Source organism: Bos javanicus, chromosome 25, assembly GCF_032452875.1.
Source record: "Bos javanicus breed banteng chromosome 25, ARS-OSU_banteng_1.0, whole genome shotgun sequence".
NCBI lineage: Eukaryota > Metazoa > Chordata > Mammalia > Artiodactyla > Bovidae > Bos > Bos javanicus.
Genome location: NC_083892.1, coordinates 24,763,090 through 24,781,688, shown reverse-complemented (window position 1 = coordinate 24,781,688; position 18,599 = coordinate 24,763,090). Strand labels below are relative to the sequence as shown.

General features: G+C 54.5%; 1 protein-coding gene across 2 annotated transcripts in view; it reads left to right on the top strand.

Annotated features, from left to right (window-relative positions):
• The window catches only part of NSMCE1 (NSE1 homolog, SMC5-SMC6 complex component), a 35,515-nt gene extending 16,916 nt beyond the window's left edge, over positions 1-18,599 (top strand). For both annotated transcript variants that reach the window (XM_061401475.1, XM_061401476.1), the window contains exons 3-8: positions 9,256-9,377; positions 10,397-10,474; positions 11,675-11,821; positions 16,650-16,766; positions 17,801-17,921; positions 18,384-18,599. In XM_061401475.1, the coding sequence (XP_061257459.1) occupies positions 9,256-9,377; positions 10,397-10,474; positions 11,675-11,821; positions 16,650-16,766; positions 17,801-17,921; positions 18,384-18,463 (665 nt within the window). In that variant the 3' untranslated portion in view covers positions 18,464-18,599. The remainder of the gene's footprint in view (positions 1-9,255; positions 9,378-10,396; positions 10,475-11,674; positions 11,822-16,649; positions 16,767-17,800; positions 17,922-18,383) is intronic.

Here is an 18,599-nt window from a genome sequence, read left to right as displayed (position 1 = left end):
GCTTTTTAAATTTATTTTGTATTTTGAAGTAGTTCTAAACTCACAGGAGAGTTGTAAGAACTTCCCCTACCCTGAATCATCTGAGAGTAGGTTACCAGTTTGAAATTCTGTTACCCCTACATTCTTGGGGTGTTTCCTTCTAGCAAAGACATTCTCCTACGTAACCACAGGACGACCATTAAAACCCAAACATTAACATTGATGCATCACTATCATCTGGTCCACAGATCCCGTTGGAGTTTCTCCTGTTGTCCCAATCACGTCTTTTTTAGCAAAGGAGCCACCCCAGCGTCACGTGTTACATTTCGTTGTCATATACAGTTTGTTGGAAGGACAAATTAGGTAGAATGTCTAAAATCTTAGATTGAAAAATTGACACATTATTTCAGTGAGTAGAATAAGCAATAGGATGTTCAGGCAAAAAACTAGTGAACTGAAGTGCATGTACCAAAAATAGGTTAGGGGACACTGTCAGAGGAACGTGGGAGTGATGGATATTTCTGTTTGTCAGACCTCTCCTCCTCGCTTTGTTTTCTCGTGTGGGTTTACACGGCCATCTCTGCGCGCAGGGCTCCGGCTCGTGGCGCGTGGCCTGTGTTAGTGGCGAGGCAGTGCTGCTGCCCACCTTTCCGCTTGGTATTCCATCCTGTGTCCGCAGTCACGTTTAAACGCACCTTCTCTTTCCACAGAGGACTCAGTGATGATCAGATGCTGGCTCCAGATAAGTTTTCCTCCTACTTTTAACGATCTCATTGCACATTCCTCTCCTTTCACTGTGATAATAACCTTACTGCTGTCAGCCCGCTTGCCTTTCCAGTTAATCAGGGGGGATTACGCGTGTGCCCATAACTGAAAAGTGGCATAAAATTAGCATGAAGAGTAACATCTCCAACGGGACTTGATGAATTTTCAAACATATGGAATTTCACAGCAGGCAGCTGTGATATGTGCTCAGGCTGGAGCTTTTGGGTTCTGGAAGTTCTGCAGCCAGGAGGGAACGAATGCTGTGGCTTTCCCATCTCTGGCTCTTGAAAGACTCACTGCGTCCAAGTCCGCGGGGTGAGGTTGTGGCGGGGTGGGCATGGTCCCTCCCAGGCCAGCGTGGATCTGCTGAGCTGGGACCTCGGTGTGCTCCACGCTCTCCCAAGCATGGGCCTCATTAGGTCCGGAATGTGTTTCGCACTGCATCCCCCCAGGAGGGGCGGACTTGTGGGTGTGTGGGAGGACTGGCAGTGAGTTCAGCAGGAGCACCACACACACCACTGGCAGGAACAAGGAAGCCTTTTCTTGAAGATGTGAGTTCAAATCAGGGACTTGGAAAAGTTTTTTGGTTTTTTGTTTTTTTTTCACTTTCTGTCTTTGCTTTCTGTTTTGTAAAGGAAATCTGATTTACTTCATGGAAAAGTTGTGAGGGTCACACAGGGAGCTTAGGTGACGTGCGTGGCTTAGCGTACTTCCTGCTCCTTGCGGCCCCTTCCTTCCTGCTTGTCCCTCCCCATAGTGTCCACTCTCAGATCCTGGGGCTGGGGGTGGGGAAGTGAGCCCCAGAAGGTCTGTGACGTTGGTCCTCAGTGCAGTGGGAATTGCGATAGGAATTCGTAAGCTCAGTCTCTTTCTTTTTTTCCCTAAAATTATTTATTTTTGGCTGCACTGGGTCTTCACTGCTGCGCGGGCTTTCGCTAGTTGTGGCGGGCGGGGCTGCTCTTGGTTGCCATGCACAGGCTTCTCATTGCGTTAGTCTCTCTCGTTACAGAGCATGGACTCTAGGGCACTCGGCCTTCAGTGGTGGTGGCACGTGGGCTTAGTAGTTTTCGGTTCCTGGGCTCTAGAGCACAGGTTCAGTAGTTGCGGTGCATGGGCTTAGCTAGTCTGTGGCATGTGGGATCTTCTTGGACTAGGGATGGAACTCGTGTCTCCTACATTGGCAGGCAGATTCTTTACCACTGAGCCACCAGAGAAGCCCTCTATAAGCTGATTTTCTGATACTGGGGTTTTCTTAGAAAATCTAGAAAGTGTGGTCATCGTTTCCTCGGAGAAGGAGATGACGAGTGCAGGTGCCGAAGGGGTGTGAGTGCCAGGGGAAGGCTAGCACAACTGAGTGTAGAGCGAGCAGGCACACACGAGTGTGGCCGGGAGTGGTGGGAGCCACGGGTGGCTTCCAGGTGGGTGGTGGTGGTGCGAGGATCTGGTCTCACCCCGGCTGCACGTGGAGGACGGGCTAGGTGGTGGGGACTCAGAGGAGGGCTGCAGTGAGCAGGATGGAAGTGGTCAGTCCTCTTCTGACAGCACCGCAGCCTTGCATGCCTTTCAGCCCCTTCCTAAGCCCTGCTGGGAATGGGCCGCTGAGCCAATTCCCACGTGTATGAGGTGTGGGTATTAAGCAAAGACCACCCAGATGAGGACAGGCGAGAGCTGTTTACTTAGAGCTTGCTCTCTCAAGGCACTTGTGTTTTGGAGACCTGATGGCAGGCTGAGGAGTGGGGAAGCTCCATGGTAGGGGAGAGGGAAGGCCTCGGTGGTATCCCGATTGGAGGCTGCGGCTCGGGAAGCTGGAGGCAGGCTAACTAGAGGCAGGACAGCCTGTGATGGGTTTGGGGGAGCATTCTTGACTTTCTCTGGTTGGGCCTAAGACAAAAATCAGGGAAGCTGTCAGTTATTAATCAAGACTTGGTCATTCTACAGAGCTTACTGTTGGCTTCCTATAGGTGATAGGTTGGTTTCCTGGGCTGGTTCGTGCCGACTGTGGATAAGAGCCCTGTTTTTATACATGGTTATTGTCGGTTTGTACATCAGTCTGTCAGATGAATGTGTGTGACACAGTTGTTCCTTTGAGTTGTTTCCTCTGAGAAACCACAGTTGCTTCTCTGGTGGACCTGGGACACTGTGGCCTCCGTAGTCTCCCTGTGTCTTTATGGCAGGGTTCCAGCCCAAACCACATTTTGAAAACTGGTGCTGTCATTGGGGTCTAGTTTGCAAGTGTAGTTTTTACCCTATAGTATTTCTAATTTTTAAAAACTTTTTTTTTTTTTTAAACTTTTCTCACATGAGAAAAAACAATTTTTCTAATAAAAATCTAAAAATTGGGCACATGCCTGGTGCAGAAGAGCCCTGCCTCTTTCGACGGGATGCTCGCTGTCCACTTCACCCTCTGTGCCCGCTGCTAGCCACATCTGTGCTTCCCGCCTGGCCTCCATGGACATCTGGCTTGTCAGTCTCCACAGCTCTGCTCAGATGAGCTTGAGGGAGAAGCTCAGGGACGAAGCTGAGCTGCTCGGTCCAGCAGGGGTGGCAGCCCCGCCCTGCAGAGCCTTCATCAGCTCCTCGACTGCTTGGATGGTTGCGGGTGGGGGCTGCCACGCATCTCAGTGATGGGTGGACCGCTTGTTTTCAGAGGGCGAGATGAAAATGAGAGGCACGTGAACAGCATCAGCAGTGAAGTTCTGCTGAAAGTGGTTGGGTTTTCTGGGATGACTCACAGTGTAATTTGGACTTTGCCCCGCCTCAGTACCATCATGATGGGAGTCCTGTTGCTCCGTTGCCAGAAGTACTGACAAATAGGCCTCGGCCAGGGGAATGGCTGACGAGTAGGCTTCCTGCACTTATATGGACAGTTGGCGTCTGTCCCTGTCGCCACTCCAGCAATGTTATCATGGGTTTTAGGGCACTTAATGCATGTGGCCGAGATGCTGGAACTATGCCGAGGGCTATAAAGTAAGTTTTATGCCCTGTCATTTGAAGTAAGGCCCAAGAGTAGACTTCCTAGCCGAAATAACCTCTTGATTTTGGTGGGGGGAAATGTCTATACCTGGAGACACATCTCTCACCAATAGATTTTTTAAAAGAGCCCATTATTAAAAGCCTGTTCACTCTGCACCATCAGAGCCCTGAGCTAATCTCTGTTGTCACAGGACACTGTCATTTTTCCCTTTTTTGTTTCAGACTCCTGAGGGTTAATGGCACCAGGATGTATTGTTGAGTGTTGAAATATTTTTTTAACCTTTTATTATGGAAAAAGAGAGATAAGGAGAGAGAATAATACAGTGTAGCCTCATGTACTCGTCACCCGGTTAAAACAACTCATGACTAATCTTATTTTATCTGTGATCCTAACCGGTCCCTCGTATCATTTTGACGTAGTTCTCAGACCTCATTGCATATTTGAGTAAGAATTGTTTCCTTTTTTTAAAAAATGAATGCTCAAGTTCTTTGGTTGCTGTGCCAGGCTGAAGGCCACATGTTTGATTTCTGGTCCAGACTTTGTCACCTGCTCTGTGATTTTGGTTAAGTCCTTAACCTCTCTGACCCTTGGTGTTCTCTTTTGGAAAACAGACTCTACTGTATCCCCTTGGCAGTTGTTTGTGGGGCCTTTGATGAGATCCTGAGGGAACGAAACTGTCGCAGGTGCTTACGGATGGAGAGAACTTGCCTAGTCTGTGGGCTGTCCTCCTTTCATGCCTGCTCTTCCCAGCACTGTTCACTGCTCACCACGGAAGTGCCATTGTCAGCTCCCGTCTTCCAACTCGCCTATTGCACTGTTGGTCAAGAGGACCATCTTCCCCAGGCAGTTAATACGAAAGCCCCAGGCTGGGACGTGACCTCTCGCATATCTCTGCGTCCCAGTGTGCCTGCCTGCTGGCCTTGCCCAGCCCCGGGGTCTGCTCCCTGGCCCGCTGTGCCCCAGTGCCCATGTCTGGCCCGGGCCTGGGCTGCCCTGTCTTCAGTGCGGCACTCAGGAGGACCACCCAGCTTGCCCCACCAGATGAGAGGGTTCTGATGGGGCAAGTTGGCCCATGCGTGGTTCAGTCCCCTGGGGTCTTATTTTTTGCTGTTATTTCCTCTGCCTGAAATAGTATTTCCTCTGCCTAAAAATGTCCTATCCGTGGTGCCTAGTTTGGAACAAAACTATTTGTTGCTCAGAAGTTAGGGCAGCAGACTTCCTGCTGCCCAAGCATGCAGTGAACCCTGGGTTCTCATAGGTTTCTGGGGAGCAGAGACTGATGAATAAGAAGTCTGCTGGTTAAATTAAAATTTGTTTTTAAAGAAAAAGAGATAATGTATACAGTGATGGCCAGAAAAAAGTCTCTCAAAAGCAACTTAACCAGCCACAACTCCTCAGAGAAGCGTCTCGTTGGTTCTCTGCTGCCCCAGCCTGTCCATTGCCCTGAGTCCCGTTTTTTAATTGCCCCTACGGGGAGGCACTTCCTGCTACAGAAAGAGCAGTTCTGTTCTCTTTTGAGTCCTCTAGTTCAGTTCCTCCCGTAGCTGTGATCTGGCCGAATGGTCAGGGCTGGACCTCCTCTCTTGGCTGATGGATGAGATGTTGGCCGGGCCCAGCTCCGCGCATATCCTTTGGGCATGGCCCTCTGACGTCCTTCCCAGGCCCTGCCTGCACACTCACTCTCTTTCTGTGTTGGCTGCGTCTCTCTTTGTGACTCTAAGGGCAAGTTCTAGAGGAATTAGATGTGACTTTGGTGGGGTCTGGGGCAGGGAATGTTCCCAGGGGACACTTGCTCTGCTCCCCAGAGGCCCCGAGGGCTCTTCTTCAAGTCCATGCTTGACCTGGGCTTCATTTCCGCTTGGAGGAGCTCGGGGCAAGTGCTTTAACTCTGGTATGTAAAGCTGATGATAGCAACTCACCTTATGGAGTTAGTGTTCTTGCAGTGATGAAACGAGCCCTGCATTTACAGGCCCGTTGTTCTCAACCCAGCAGTAGAACTTCACCACAGCCCACAAGAAAGGCATGGGTACGCATGCTGTGCATACAGGGAGAGACAGCACAGGGGCGCCGAGGATCTACAGACCCTTGCTTGGTCCAGCCATGGTGCCGAGCATGGTCATTAGTGTGGAGGGACCCAGCCTCTGACCCAGAGCTACCCACAGAAACTGGATACACTGATACCTAAAGCCTATCATTTTTCCTTAGTTGATTTGGAATCTGAAGGGAAGAGCCATGTTATTTGTTAGTTTGCTAAAGTCCCTGGAAGTGGTAGAACCAAGACTAGAAATAGTTGCTTCAGAATCACGTGATACACTCGGTGTCTCATGCCCGGTATCATGACCCTGGACTCATGGGATACTGGGGCCAAATGGATCATTAGACACTCGTGTAGCCCAGACTTGCCAGCTGTAGCTTCTCTACTAGGGGCTCCAGGGAGAGGGGGCAGAGCAGTGAAAAGTAGCTGCTTTGAAGGCACGGAAAGCACAGCAGCACCTCACGGTCACAGCCCCTCTCCCTCTGCAGCGGCTGCGCTGGAGCCACCCCCAGCCTGCCCTGGGTCGCTCACTCAGACTGAGAGGCTGTCTGATAGGCTGCACATGGGTCCTGGGCCCACTGTTGGCTGACCTGGGACCTGACCCCCGACCCTGCCCAGCTTCCTGCCCTCCGGTTCTCTGGTTGTGGGGTCTCTTCTCCCCCCAAAGTCACACATATGGCAGAAAAACTCCAGGAGTAGGACAGCCAGCTCTGGTGCCTGGAACAAAGTGTGAGAGGGGAGGATGTGCCTGAGGACTCTGGGGGGACAAGGCAGAGCCCAGGACCCTTGTCTAGTGGGCAGGGCAGCGAGGGGGCGTCTGGGAGCCTGAGGGGTGGAGCTTGGCTGGTTGGAGCTGGGGCGGTGGAGGAGAGAGGGTAGAGGGAAGTTTCCTAGGTATGTGTGAGGCCGTGAGGCACCAGGTGGCCTTCAGAGATCAGAGGAAGGGAGAGGCGGGCCTCGGGGGCCCCAGAGGGGTGGGGCGGGCCTGGGCTGGCCCTCCTGCTGCCTTGGTTGCCCCCAAGAAATCCAGTTGGGGAGGGGGTGCTGCTGAACAGGAGGAAAGCTTATTCCCAGGTGATGACGTGGTACCGCGTGTCTGTGGGAACCACGTGCAGGTCAGCCGAGGTGAGGACTGTGGCTGAGCCCTGACGGACGCTCACACTCAACGGAGGGCGGGGTGAGTGGAGCAGACAGGAGCCCCTGAGCAGGGGGTGGGCTGCTGCAAGGACAGCGATAGGAAGTGGGTTTTTTTTTTCCTTAGATGAAAATATTTTGAAAACATTCATGTTTCTGAAAAGCAAGGCTGGACAATGAACCAGAGGTGGTGGGCGAAGGGAAGCACAGGGCGGCTATTAGCTCATCTCTGCAGACGGGCTTTCTGGAAAGTCCGAGGCAGCAGAAGGCTTTTGATCCGCCCCCCGAGTACATTTTTCTGAATGGCACCCAGGAGAGGGCTTTTCAGTGGAAAAACTGAATTCTCACTTTCAAAGGAGGTGGGACTTGCCGCTGTGTGTCACTTGGGGTAGATGGGGTAGCTCCTGTCCATCAGCAGAAGGGGGGTCTTGGTGCCTGGGCCTCCCCTCTCCACGGCCGAATTTTTCTGGGTCGAGGAGTCCACGGTGGAGGTGCTCTGCGTGGCGTGGGAGAGGAGGGGAGCACCAGAGCAGCTTTTGGAAAATAGTGTCCTGCAAGTTGGCTTTCGTACTAGTGAGAAGGAGGGCTCTTGCTCAGAGGCTCAGAGGCACAGAGGCAGGAAACGTGAGCGTGTCTCACTCCTCTGATCACAGTTTTACAGCATCTGTGGCCACATCGTCACATTACTGAACAATTTTTGCCACGTCCATGTACCATGTTTATTAATATGAATTTTTTCTTTCAGTTACTTTTTTTTTTTTTAACTTAAGTGACTTAAATCAAGGAAGGTTAGACCCCTGCTGTGATGCGCATCAGTATTTCTGTCCTGGTCTCCTCAGCTGTGCCTGTGACACGGCTGTTGCCCTTACATTGGCCATGACCTCCACTGCCACCAGAGTGACCTTTTGTTTTTCTAGACTTTCATAGTATTTAGCAATTCAAAGAGCTTACACATACCTCTCTCTGTAAGAAGCCAAACAGATATCAAGTGCCCTGGGCTGACCCCCGGCTCACCTTAGTTCCCTTCCTAGCAGTGGCCTTGGTCATCAGTGTGGTAGATAACCTTTTTTCCTGCAGCATTTTGTTTTGTTGATTTTATTATTGCTTTATTCATAAATGTTATGTTGTGTGTTTTTCTGCCCTTTTTTTTTTTTTTTTTCCCTTGGAGTGATTATTTTTCTAAGGCACAAATTTTTCGAAATTTGTTATTTTAGTAAGTGAAAGCAGTAATACGTGCTCTGGGTTTAAAAGTCTCACAGGGACTTCCCTGGTGGTCCAGTGATTAAAATCCCTGCTCTTCTGTTGCCAAGGGCACAGGTTTGATCCCTGGTTGGGGTCCCTGGTTGGGGAACTGAGATCCCACATGCAGTGAGATGAGACCAAAAACAAAAACAAAAACAAAAGAAATGTCTCTCAGTTCAGCAGGGTGATTCCAGGACACAAGGCTGACCATGTCCCTCCTGTGCTCCCAGCTCTGAAAGGCTCCCGTGGCCCCCGGAGGACGGGCACACACCTCTGTACCCTGCGGCTCACGGGGCCCTGGGCCATCTGGCTCCCACCTTCCACTGCAGCCTCTGCAGCCCTCCCAGCCATCCCTCCTTCCTCAGCCAGTCTGCTGTCCATCCTCCCCGGCCCTGCAGTGCTCCCCGGGCTCTGTCCCGGGCTGATGGCCCTGGAGAAGGGTGCTGGCTTCCTTGTACATCTCTGGGCAGCACCTCCTGCCATCAGGGGCAGCAGGAGGTGGTTGGCACTCAGGTCAGGGGCTCCCAGTGAACCCTGGGCAAGTGTGCCCCCCTCTGCAGGTAGGATGGGTTCATAACTGTGTGAACAATGCTCAGATCAGGGCCTTACCCGGGATGGGTACTCTGCTGTTCCTACCATGGGGTTGTTCTTCACTGTTGCAGCCCCGGGCATGACACAGGGCCTGTGTGTCAGTGTTCAGTCCGTGCTTGTGTGTTGAATGAAGGGAGGAAGGACAGAGGTGGACGTGATCCCTGTGTGAGGCGGGCAGGGACGGAGGCTCTGTCGGGGAGTCTGGTTGTGATGCCCATGGCACCGAGGCGCCTGGGGGGGACGGTGACCGGGCAGCAGGGAACTAGGGGTGGGGGTGGGGGTGGGAGGGTGAGGAGGCCGGGACTGCCGGCCGAGACAGGAAGACCTCGGCAGGCTTTCCGCCTCACAGCGCCGTCTGTTTGAATGCTCCAGGAAGGAAGAAGCCACAGGCACCGGCACTCGAGTACCCAGCAGGGCCGCGCCTTTGCCCAGGTGTGGCTTTGCTGCTTCGTGTGCAGGTTGATGGCAGATTGAAACAAGCTACACTTTTGATACAGCACCCTCCGCTTTTTTTCTTTCGCCTCTTTATTTCCAGGTAATGCTACCGTAGAGAAGTTGGAGGACTTCATCAACACAATTAACAGTGTCTTGGAGTCCTTGTACATAGAGATAAAGAAAGGTGTCACTGAAGATGACGGGAGACCTATTTACGCGCTGGTGAGAGCAGACAGAGCCCCCTGGTGGATGTTTAGGGAACTGCAGTGGAGACAGCCTCTGCCCTCCTTCCTGGGGTGCAGATGAAGGTGCACCCGCCTCACCAGGGGCGTGGAGGGCGAAAGACACTGGGCCTGGCCACCTCCCTGACCCAGTCTCGTCTCTCCATGCTCCCTGCCGGCCCCCTGGTCTGTAGTGTCCTCTGCAGCCATCAAGGTTGGGGGTAATAGAACCTGGGCCTGGCTCTCAACGCAGCGCTGGCTTTATTGCCCCACCTGGAATGCCCCCTCTACCCTGAGACTGGGCAGCATGCCTTAGCTTTTATTTTGGTTGTTGCCAGGCATCTGCAAGTCACCCTAGATGAATGGAATATTAGGGGTAAAGGGATAAAAATGCCTTTTCGTTTAGAACAAGACATAGAAACTTTGGAAAGAAAGAAACGTGAGGTCACTAAGGATTGAGACCTCGTTGGGGCCTCCTGCTGTGTTCACATTTTTTTTTTTTTCCCTCCTGGCTAGGGAAAAGGATGTGAGATACAAGCCCCCATCTTTGGGTAGGGAACTCCTTTAGGCCTTCAGAGACCACGCTTCTACCAGCCAGGCCCACACAGAACGGGGCTTTAGCCCAGGGTTTCCCAAACCCTATTCTGTGGAAGAAAGGGCTGTGGAAATGTTGGGTTAAGTCGGTGAATCAGTATTGTTTACTGCCAGAGTTCTCAGTGCCTTCTGCATTTGAAGCCCCACTAGCATGCAGACAGGCTTCCCGAATTCATCTGAGTTTGGAGCTGTCACACAACCTTGGGAATTCTGAAATCTCTGAAAATTAGACATATTGATTGAGCTAAAGATTTAAGCTTGTAAGACTGGTTCCAAATTTATCCCCGTGGCCCACAGTGCCTGGACACAAAGTGCTCCAGGACTGGTGAGGTGGGGAGGGGGAGGGGAGGAAGGAAGAGCCTGCAGGTGACTTAACTGTGACAAGTGAAGGGCACAGCCTGACTCTCACGCTAACTTATTTTTTAGGTGAATCTTGCAACGACTTCAGTTTCTAAAATGGCATCAGATTTTGCAGAGAATGAGCTGGATCTCTTTAGAAAGGCTGTAAGTACAGCAACTCCCATTGCCCATCAGCCAGGCTTCTTACAGAAAACGTCCGTCTTTCATTAGAAATGGAAACTTCAACCCCAGGAAGGGTCCCCCTGCTGCCTGAGAAAGCCCTTTGCAGGGGCATGTCACCAAGTGGCCCTCTCAGAATTCATAGCCGCCAGGTGATTGCTGGGGAGCTTGCCACGGCCGCCTGGGAAAGAAGAGCTGGTCTGGGTTTGACTCCAACTGGTTGAATAGCAGTGACCTCCTGGGTATGGGATGCAGCTGAGCAGGTGTTGCTGCTCGAGTCCCAGGGTCAAAAACATCCCCGGGGAGCTTGCCGGAAAGGCTGAACCCTAGTCTCCACCCAGACTGCTGAATCCCAGCCTGAATTCTGAGAAGGTGCCCAGTGATCCATCTACCCAGTCATTGGAGGGGTGCTGCTCTGCATGCCCGGCTTAAGAGCCGTTCACTCGGCCGCCTTGCCACTCACCCGGGTGAGCACCTGGTTAGGACAGTGGTTCTCAGCCCTGGGTGCCCGCAGTAACTGAGGAGGTGAAAGTAACGCGGGCGCTCTGGCCTCCCTCCAGGTCTGTGAGTCCAGGTCTCTGAGGCCTGAGTCCTAGAATCATTCCTTCCTAAGCCGCCTCTGGGGCTGATTAGCAGCCAGGGTTGAGAATCGGATTCTAAGATGGTAAATACATGGCTGTGTGTGTGTGTGCACGTGTGTGCACACAAGCAGCCTATCTTCCCGGTTCCTCTGCTCTGCTGTGGGCAGAAGTTTTAAGGCACCTTCCAGCCAGCTTCTCCTAGCCCCAGTCCACAGCAGCTCTGTGGCTCCCCGGTGTGTTCTCTTGCTGGGCCACCCTGGTGCCTTCCATTCCGGGTTCCAGCCTGCCCACCTCTGAGTAGGAGGGGTGCTGCCCCATTTCCTTATTCATTCGTTCCTTATCTTCTCCATCTTCAGGGAGGTAAAGTGATCCTTCTTGATTCAGGGGGCATTAAGGTCCTTCATTTGGAATGCTGTTACAGGAGCAACTTGGGTCAAAACATATCTATGGCTTTTGATGCATATTGTTAAGCTGTTTTCCTGAAGAGTCCCTCAGTTCTGCCTGTGACATGAGTAGTCTCACTGCATCCCGCCAGGATCGGCATTATGGCCTAAGAGTTGTTCTCCCCAGTCTAATAGATGGACATGGCTCCTGTCTCTTCCAGTTGGAGCTGATTATTGACTCAGACACTGGCTTTGCGTCTTCCACAAATATTTTGAACCTGGTTGATCAGCTTAAAGGCAAGAAGATGAGGAAGAAGGAAGCTGAGCATGTGCTGCAGAAGTTCGTACAAAACAAGTGGCTGATTGAGGTATTTCTCGCTGTGGGTTTTCCAGCTTGGCTCACTTTTTACCATGAATCACACTGTTTCCTCCAAGATTGTATCGTATTTAATGGGTGTCTGTTGAGCTGAGGCCGTTCAGGTCCCTTTATCTCAGCAATCCCAGACCTCTTTGGCACCAGGGACTGATTTCGTGAAAGTCAGCTTTTCCACAGACTGAGGAGGGGGGATGGTTTTGGGATGATTCAAGCGCATTGCATTGCATTACATTCCCTTCTCCAGGGGATCGTCCGCACCCAGGGATCGATCCCTGGTCTCTGGCACTGCAGGTGGATTTTTTACCGTCTGGGCCCTGGGGAAGCCCACTGTGCATTTTTACGTCAGCTCCACATTCAGATTGTCAGGCTTTAGATCCTGGAGGTCAGGAACCCCTGCTGTCTGCATGAAGCCCACAGTGACCCTGCAAGGAGGACCCTGTTTACTCAAGTGACCTGGGTGGGAAGGTCCAACTGGAAGTGGCAGAGCCAGGGTCTCAGGCAGCTGTGCAGGCCCTGGACTCTGAGCCCCAAGCAGGCGGTGTAGTGCGGTCGGCAGGAGCACGGTGCTGCTGCCAGATTCCGCCGCAGGTGCCCCGTGTGCCTCGGCTGTGAGAGGGGAGGAATAGCTCCACCTCCAGGTGAGTGAGGAGCGGGATGAGGGCGTGGGAGTCACGCCCCGGTGCTGGGCGCCCACAGGAGTCACTGTCCCCATCATGGTTATCACTGTCAAGTTCTCCAAGGCCAGTGCTGTTGGGATCCTTTCTCTTAGATGGTGGCCCTCAAAGAGCCAAGAGGACGTGTCGACAAGCTTTTGGAGAGGAGCTGTAGCAATCTTTGAAAGGTTCGAGTTTCTTGACACCCTGTGTCTATTTCTTTTGGCTGGAACAGTCAGACGTTTCAGTTCTTTTTCCACAAATGCACCACAGTTTCCAAGAAACCCGAGCCAGACAGGCTCCGTGCCGCCTTGCTCACCCCACTCCTGCCCCTCTGGGCTGTGTCTGGGCAGGACTGCTCAGAGGGGCCCTCAACTTCCTCACTTGGTGGTCAGACCTGTGGCTGGAGGCCGCTGCTGTGGTGACATGATGCTCACTTCCTTTCCGGGGAGAGCTCAGCTCTGGAGTCGTGGCAACCGTGCTCTGAGTTGTTGATCTCGGGGTGGGCTGCCCTGGCAGTCTGACCAGAAACATCCAGTTCCTGCAGTGCTTTCTGGACAGGAGGAACTGTCTGGAGAGGCCACAGTGGTGAGGGCAGGAGTAGTGGGAACCGCTCGTGGGGTCAGCGCCTCTGGGCATGTCTGCACATCGTGTGCTCGTGTGCTCAGCCCCTGCGACCGCGGGGAGCCCTTCGCTCTGTTCTGTAGCTGAACCCACTGCAGCTCCGTGATCTGGGTGAAGTCCCCCACCTGGCAAGTGGCCGAGCCGTGTCCAGGCTCCCGCGAGTGTGACTGCAGGCCCCCATCAATTGCTTCGTCACAGTTTTTCTTCCTCTCTTGGGTGGATTTGGCAATACGGAATGTTCTCGGACAGCTCGGGTCATAACCGACCGCACTCTGTCCTCGGGCCAAGCTTTCTAAGGGCAGGGACTGGGACCTCATCTTTGTACCTCGTCACTCCTGGAGGCGCTGCTTACTGAACGTGGCCGAGCGGGTAGTTGAAGTTCCAGAGAACCGAATGTATCTCACACGTACCCCCCAGATGATACAAGAACTCCTCGTAGATTAGAAGGTACCGGCACTCATACAGTCCACGTTGGTACGAACACCTGTCGTCTCCCTGGGCCTCACCCTCTGGCGCCCTGGTACAGCCTCTGTGCCCGGCTTTGGGCCCACGGCTGGCCATGTGGGTCCCGCGCACTTAGATGCTGTCACATTACGATGCAGGGCTGGGTGCCCGACTTTATCAGGACTGATGCTTTGCTGCCCAGAGCGGGGACGACTGGAGGAAACAACGCATCTGGGGGTCTGCTGGACTTGGCTCGGACCCCAGCTCTTGTCCTCTCTGCTTCCTCCTCGGGGAACTGGACTGGAGGTGCTGGTGCTGCCTTCCTGAGGCCTGGGGGTTCTGTGAGTACTGGCCTCCAGAGCCCCGCAAGTCTTGAGGGAGCCCTCCTTGCTGACTGATCCCTTGGGCCTCACGTGGACGAAGAAACAGGCCAGGGAAGGGGAGGGCATGGTGGTGAGACACCCCAGAGTCCTCTTCTGGCCTGGCCGTTCCCTCTGGAGGTGGCTTCTCGCTTCTGAGCCCGTTTCCCATCTGAAAGATGAGGACCGTGCTGGCTGGCCGGTGTTTGTCCTGAGGGTGGAGTGCTCCCTAGGCTGATCAACACGGTCATGGCCATGTGTTCTGTGTCACTTTGAAGGACCAGCTGAGGGGCTATGGGGTGAGTGCTGGCTGGTGCTCTGATCAGCCTTCCTGGAGCAGCACCTTGACCGGAGGGACCATGTTTGAGTCTCACTCTTGGCCTCTCAGAAATGGGGCTTTCCTCAGAAGCCATGCTGGGGGACCTGTCCCCCAGCAGCACTGTATTCATTATGATGAGACCCCTTCCCCCCAGCCAAGTCCCAGGAGAGCCCTGCCCTGTGCAAGGCTCTGCCTTGGCACGGAGCTGCTGAGGCAGCTGTGCAGCCCCTCGGGGGCCCTGGGGGGCGGTGGTTGGGATCAGTGGGCGAGGCTCTGAGACAGAGGCTGCCTCAGAGAAGTGTGGATGCTCGGAACCTGGGCATCTGCTGGCAGCTGCACGTCCGCACGGCCTAGGGACCAGTCCCCAACGCAGGGCCCCAGCTCAGGATGGTTGTCAGGCCTGGGAGGTCACTTGGGGTTGGATCTTCCTTGGAGATCGAGGGAAGTCCGCCCCTCCTAGTGACAGAGGAGTGAGCGCCATCGTGAGTGATGAGCACGGGGCACTTCCAGGCAGCTAGTAGGCGTTTAGTAAATGTGACTCAAACCTGACTCTGAACTTGAACTTGCTCACTTCAGCCTTGGCATTCCTCCTTGGGATCGATGCGAGGGCTGTTATATACTCTTCCCCTTAGATGTTTATCATGACACGGCCGAGTGCTGGGCCACACGTCAGGTGCTAGGGACACAGGGTGAGCAAAACCAGGCCTGGCTCACAGTCTGGGGAGAGAGATGGAGGTCAGCCCCACTCTCGCTGAAGTAAGAGTTGCAGACAGAGAGGAAGCAGCGCTCACAGGGGACCTGCCCTCAGTGGAGGAAGTGGCACCCCGCTGCAGGCTGGGGAGGAGGCAGCTGATTGGGGTGGGGACGACGGTCCAGGGTAGAGGGAGCGGCCTGCACCCGAGCGGGCAGGGTGGGCTCAGGGAGCTGAGAGGGGCCGGGTGCTCTGGGGAAGGGCACAAAATGAGCCTGGAGGTGGGCAGACAGGGGTTCGGTTCTTCAGCCCAAGAATGGCAGCGCCTCAGGGGCTGGGCCTCACAGAGGTCAGGTCTCCAAAGAGGGTCCCAGAGGGGCGAGCAGGGGGAGGATAGATCAGGGTGGTGGCCATGGAGACAGCCTTGTTGTGGACTTGGGGCTTTTGAGAAGGTAGCGGCCACAGGCCCCCGGACGGCCTTGGGCCCCGCCCTCTCATGCCCAGCACCACGGGGCACAGAGCTCCTGTCCCCTTCCTGACTGGCCCGACTCTGCGGTGCAGGGCACCACTGCCTCGTGCTGGGCCTCCCTCCACTTGCGGGAGTCCTCGGGCTCTGTCCTGCCTGCTTGCCCTGTTCCCCACGGTCGGAATTCTGGCTCTCTAACTCTGCGCCTGTGCCCATCTCCTCCTGGGTGGTCACTTGCCTGACACTGGAGGCCCAGGATGAACGCACTTCCCTGGCCGGGTGGCACCGCACACGCTGGATGGAGGCAGGAGTCGTGGGGATGGGGTGTGGGGTGGGAGCAGCAGCCCCTCATGTGTGGCGTTAGGTAGAGAAGCGGCGCAGGGGCGCTGAGCCAACCCGGCGCTGCAGGCTCTGGGGGCGGCCCCTGCAAGGCTTGCCCCCTGCCCTACTGTGCACCTTTGCCCAGGACCCCACTGGCAGCCCTTCCTCCCCCAGGGCTACAACATGTGCTCAAGAAGTTCCATCCGAGTTCCTTAGTTGACTTGGATGCATAAATGTCCATGAGCTTCTGTGACACTTGTCTCCAGTCAGGTCTTCCTCATCCTGCCTCTTCGTTGTGAGTTGGCCGTAGGGTCAGCCAAGTTTTTCCATATTTCTGGCTTTCCCATGATTTGGGGTTACACAGCGTGTGGACTGTCTGTATATGGGAACCAGGAGGCCTCACCACGCCCCACACCACTTGGTTTGGGGCCTCCCTGGACCACCTCCAGCATCGTCTGTGAAGTGGTGTGGGCGGAAGTGATCTTGGATGGCCCAGGCAGAGTCTCCAGGCAGTGGTGCTGGGAGGCACTGCAGTGCTGCTCCCTGGGGTCGGGGTGGGAGGCACTGGGGAAGGGAGAGGAAGGAGTAGGGGCCTGGCTCAGGGCTGTGGGGTTCACTCCATGGGGTCGCGGCTCCCTTTCCCGGCCTCTGTCCTCATCCGGGGGTGCTGGGGCAGCTCCAGGATTCTCGTCTGTGAAGGCACGAGGAAGGTGCTAAGGAAATGTGGGGCGGGGGTCCTCGCCTCGCTTTTCTTTCAGGTCTCACCTAAGTTTTCCCTACTTTAGACTGTACAAGGGGTCGGTGTGAATGCCTGCGGGGCGAGGGGTGTGTGGACCTCTGCCCCTTCCTGGCCTTGGGCCGTGGGAACAGAGGTACCTCCTGGGTGGGAAGCGGGCCGGGTGTGCCAGTTCATAAAAGATGCCCCCGCCTTGCGTCCCCGCAGAAGGAAGGGGAGTTCACCCTGCACGGCCGGGCCATCCTGGAGATGGATCAGTACATCCGGGAGACATACCCCGACGCCGTGAAGGTCTGCAACATCTGCCGCAGCCTGCTTATCCAGGTACCCCGGGCCGGGCGGGGCACACTCTCCAAGACTCACTCAGGGCCCAGGCCTCTGACGACGGGCATCTCCTCAGAAACGTCTGACAACAAGTGCACGAAGGCCTGCTTCTCCCTGGTCCTTCAGTTCTGTCCCAGGCGCTTTTTATTTTTTTCCTCAGAATGGCTCTCAGAAGTCTGTGTGGCCCATATTATCTTGGCAGCAATGCGCCAAGCATCTTTCTGTCTCATCCACAGATTCCTGTTGTCTGTTTGCGTCTGAGTACGTTGTACAGCTTCAGACCAGAGCAGCTGGACCAGTGCTGGTGGATTCTGTGTTTGTCTTTCTGCTTTAGATTTTTTTTGATGCGAACTGTTTTTAAGGCCTCTATTGAATTTGTTACAGCGTTGCTTCTGTTTTTCTATGGTTTGGTTTTTCAGCAGTGAGGCAGGTAGGACATCAGGTCCCTGACTAGGGATCGCACCCGCACCCCCTGTGCTGGAAGATGAAGTCTGAACCCCAGGAGCACCAGGGAAGCCCCTGTGTTTCCTCCTTTTTCATTCTTTTTGCAGTTATCACTTGGACTGGGCTGGGCCTCTTGGCACATGCATCCTTGGGCACCTGGTGGTTATTTTTCTTAGGTTGGAATCCCAGGAGTGGAATTTCTAGAACAGAGCGTGCACACAGCTGTTTAAAGCTCTGCCCCATGTTGCTGAAGTGCCTTCTGAAAGCCGTGGTCGTCTTCATGCCCCCTTCAGGGCCCACTCGTGTTCAGAGTCCAGGCTTGGGGGCGACCTTGCTGCTCCAAGAGCCTGGCCGCCACCCACTCTGCCCTGCTGTGGCCTCTGGAGCCCTGAGCTTCTTCCCTTTGCGCTCACTCGTCAGCTGCTTTACTAAAACCCACTGCGCTGAAGACTCAGAGTTGTTCTCATTATCAGTTTGGGGCCTGGAAGACAAATAACCGAGCCAGTGGGATGCCTTCCTTGCAGTCTCCTGAAGGGTTATGAACATGGAGGTGTGTAGCGGGCTCTCAAGCCATCACCTTCTCATTTCAGGGTCAAAGCTGCGAGACGTGTGGAATCAGGATGCACTTACCTTGTGTGGCCAAGTACTTCCAGTCCAGCTCGGAGCCACACTGCCCCCACTGTAACGACTACTGGCCCCACGAGGTGCCAGGTCTGTGTCCCCCAGCCACTCGCTTTCCTCCTGGCCTGTAGCAGGGCTGTGTGTATGGCAAGGCCGTGTGTATGCCGGAGTGTTCGTGCCTGGCCCTGAGGGGGCACCAGGGCGGGGGGTGGACAGGGCACCCCAGCAAGGGCTCCACATGTGTGCGGGCCCGGGCCCCGTGTACTGAAGTACCTTCTGCAGTGCATGGAGGCCAGCCTGCTTGCTGGCATTGGTCCAGCAAGGTGCTCTGGAACCCAGCAGAAACCCCGAGACATGCAAGGGTCTGGTACAGTAGACGTGCTCCCCCGCAGCTGTCTCTGGAGGGGAGGTGAAAGCACATCCCCAGACTGGGGCTCATCCTGCCTCCCTGGAGGGTGAACTGTTCCGTGGGACAGAGTCCTTGGCACAGGCTTGTGGCTGGGGGCGTCCACCAGCCCCGTCACTCACAGTACCTCTGGCTTTTCTGTACAGAAGTCTTCGACCCCGAAAAGGAGAGGGAGACCGGTATGTCCAGATCGAACAAAAGGCCCTCGCGGTCTCGGCAGCACTAGCCAGGCCCCTGCCTTCGGGGGAGTGACCGCCTGCCCCATTTGGAAGAGAGGCATCAGTTTCACGGTTCACATGGATCACCTTTTTATCTTTTACGTTCGCTTGTTAACAGGTTTGGAATAAACTTGCTCAGCAGCC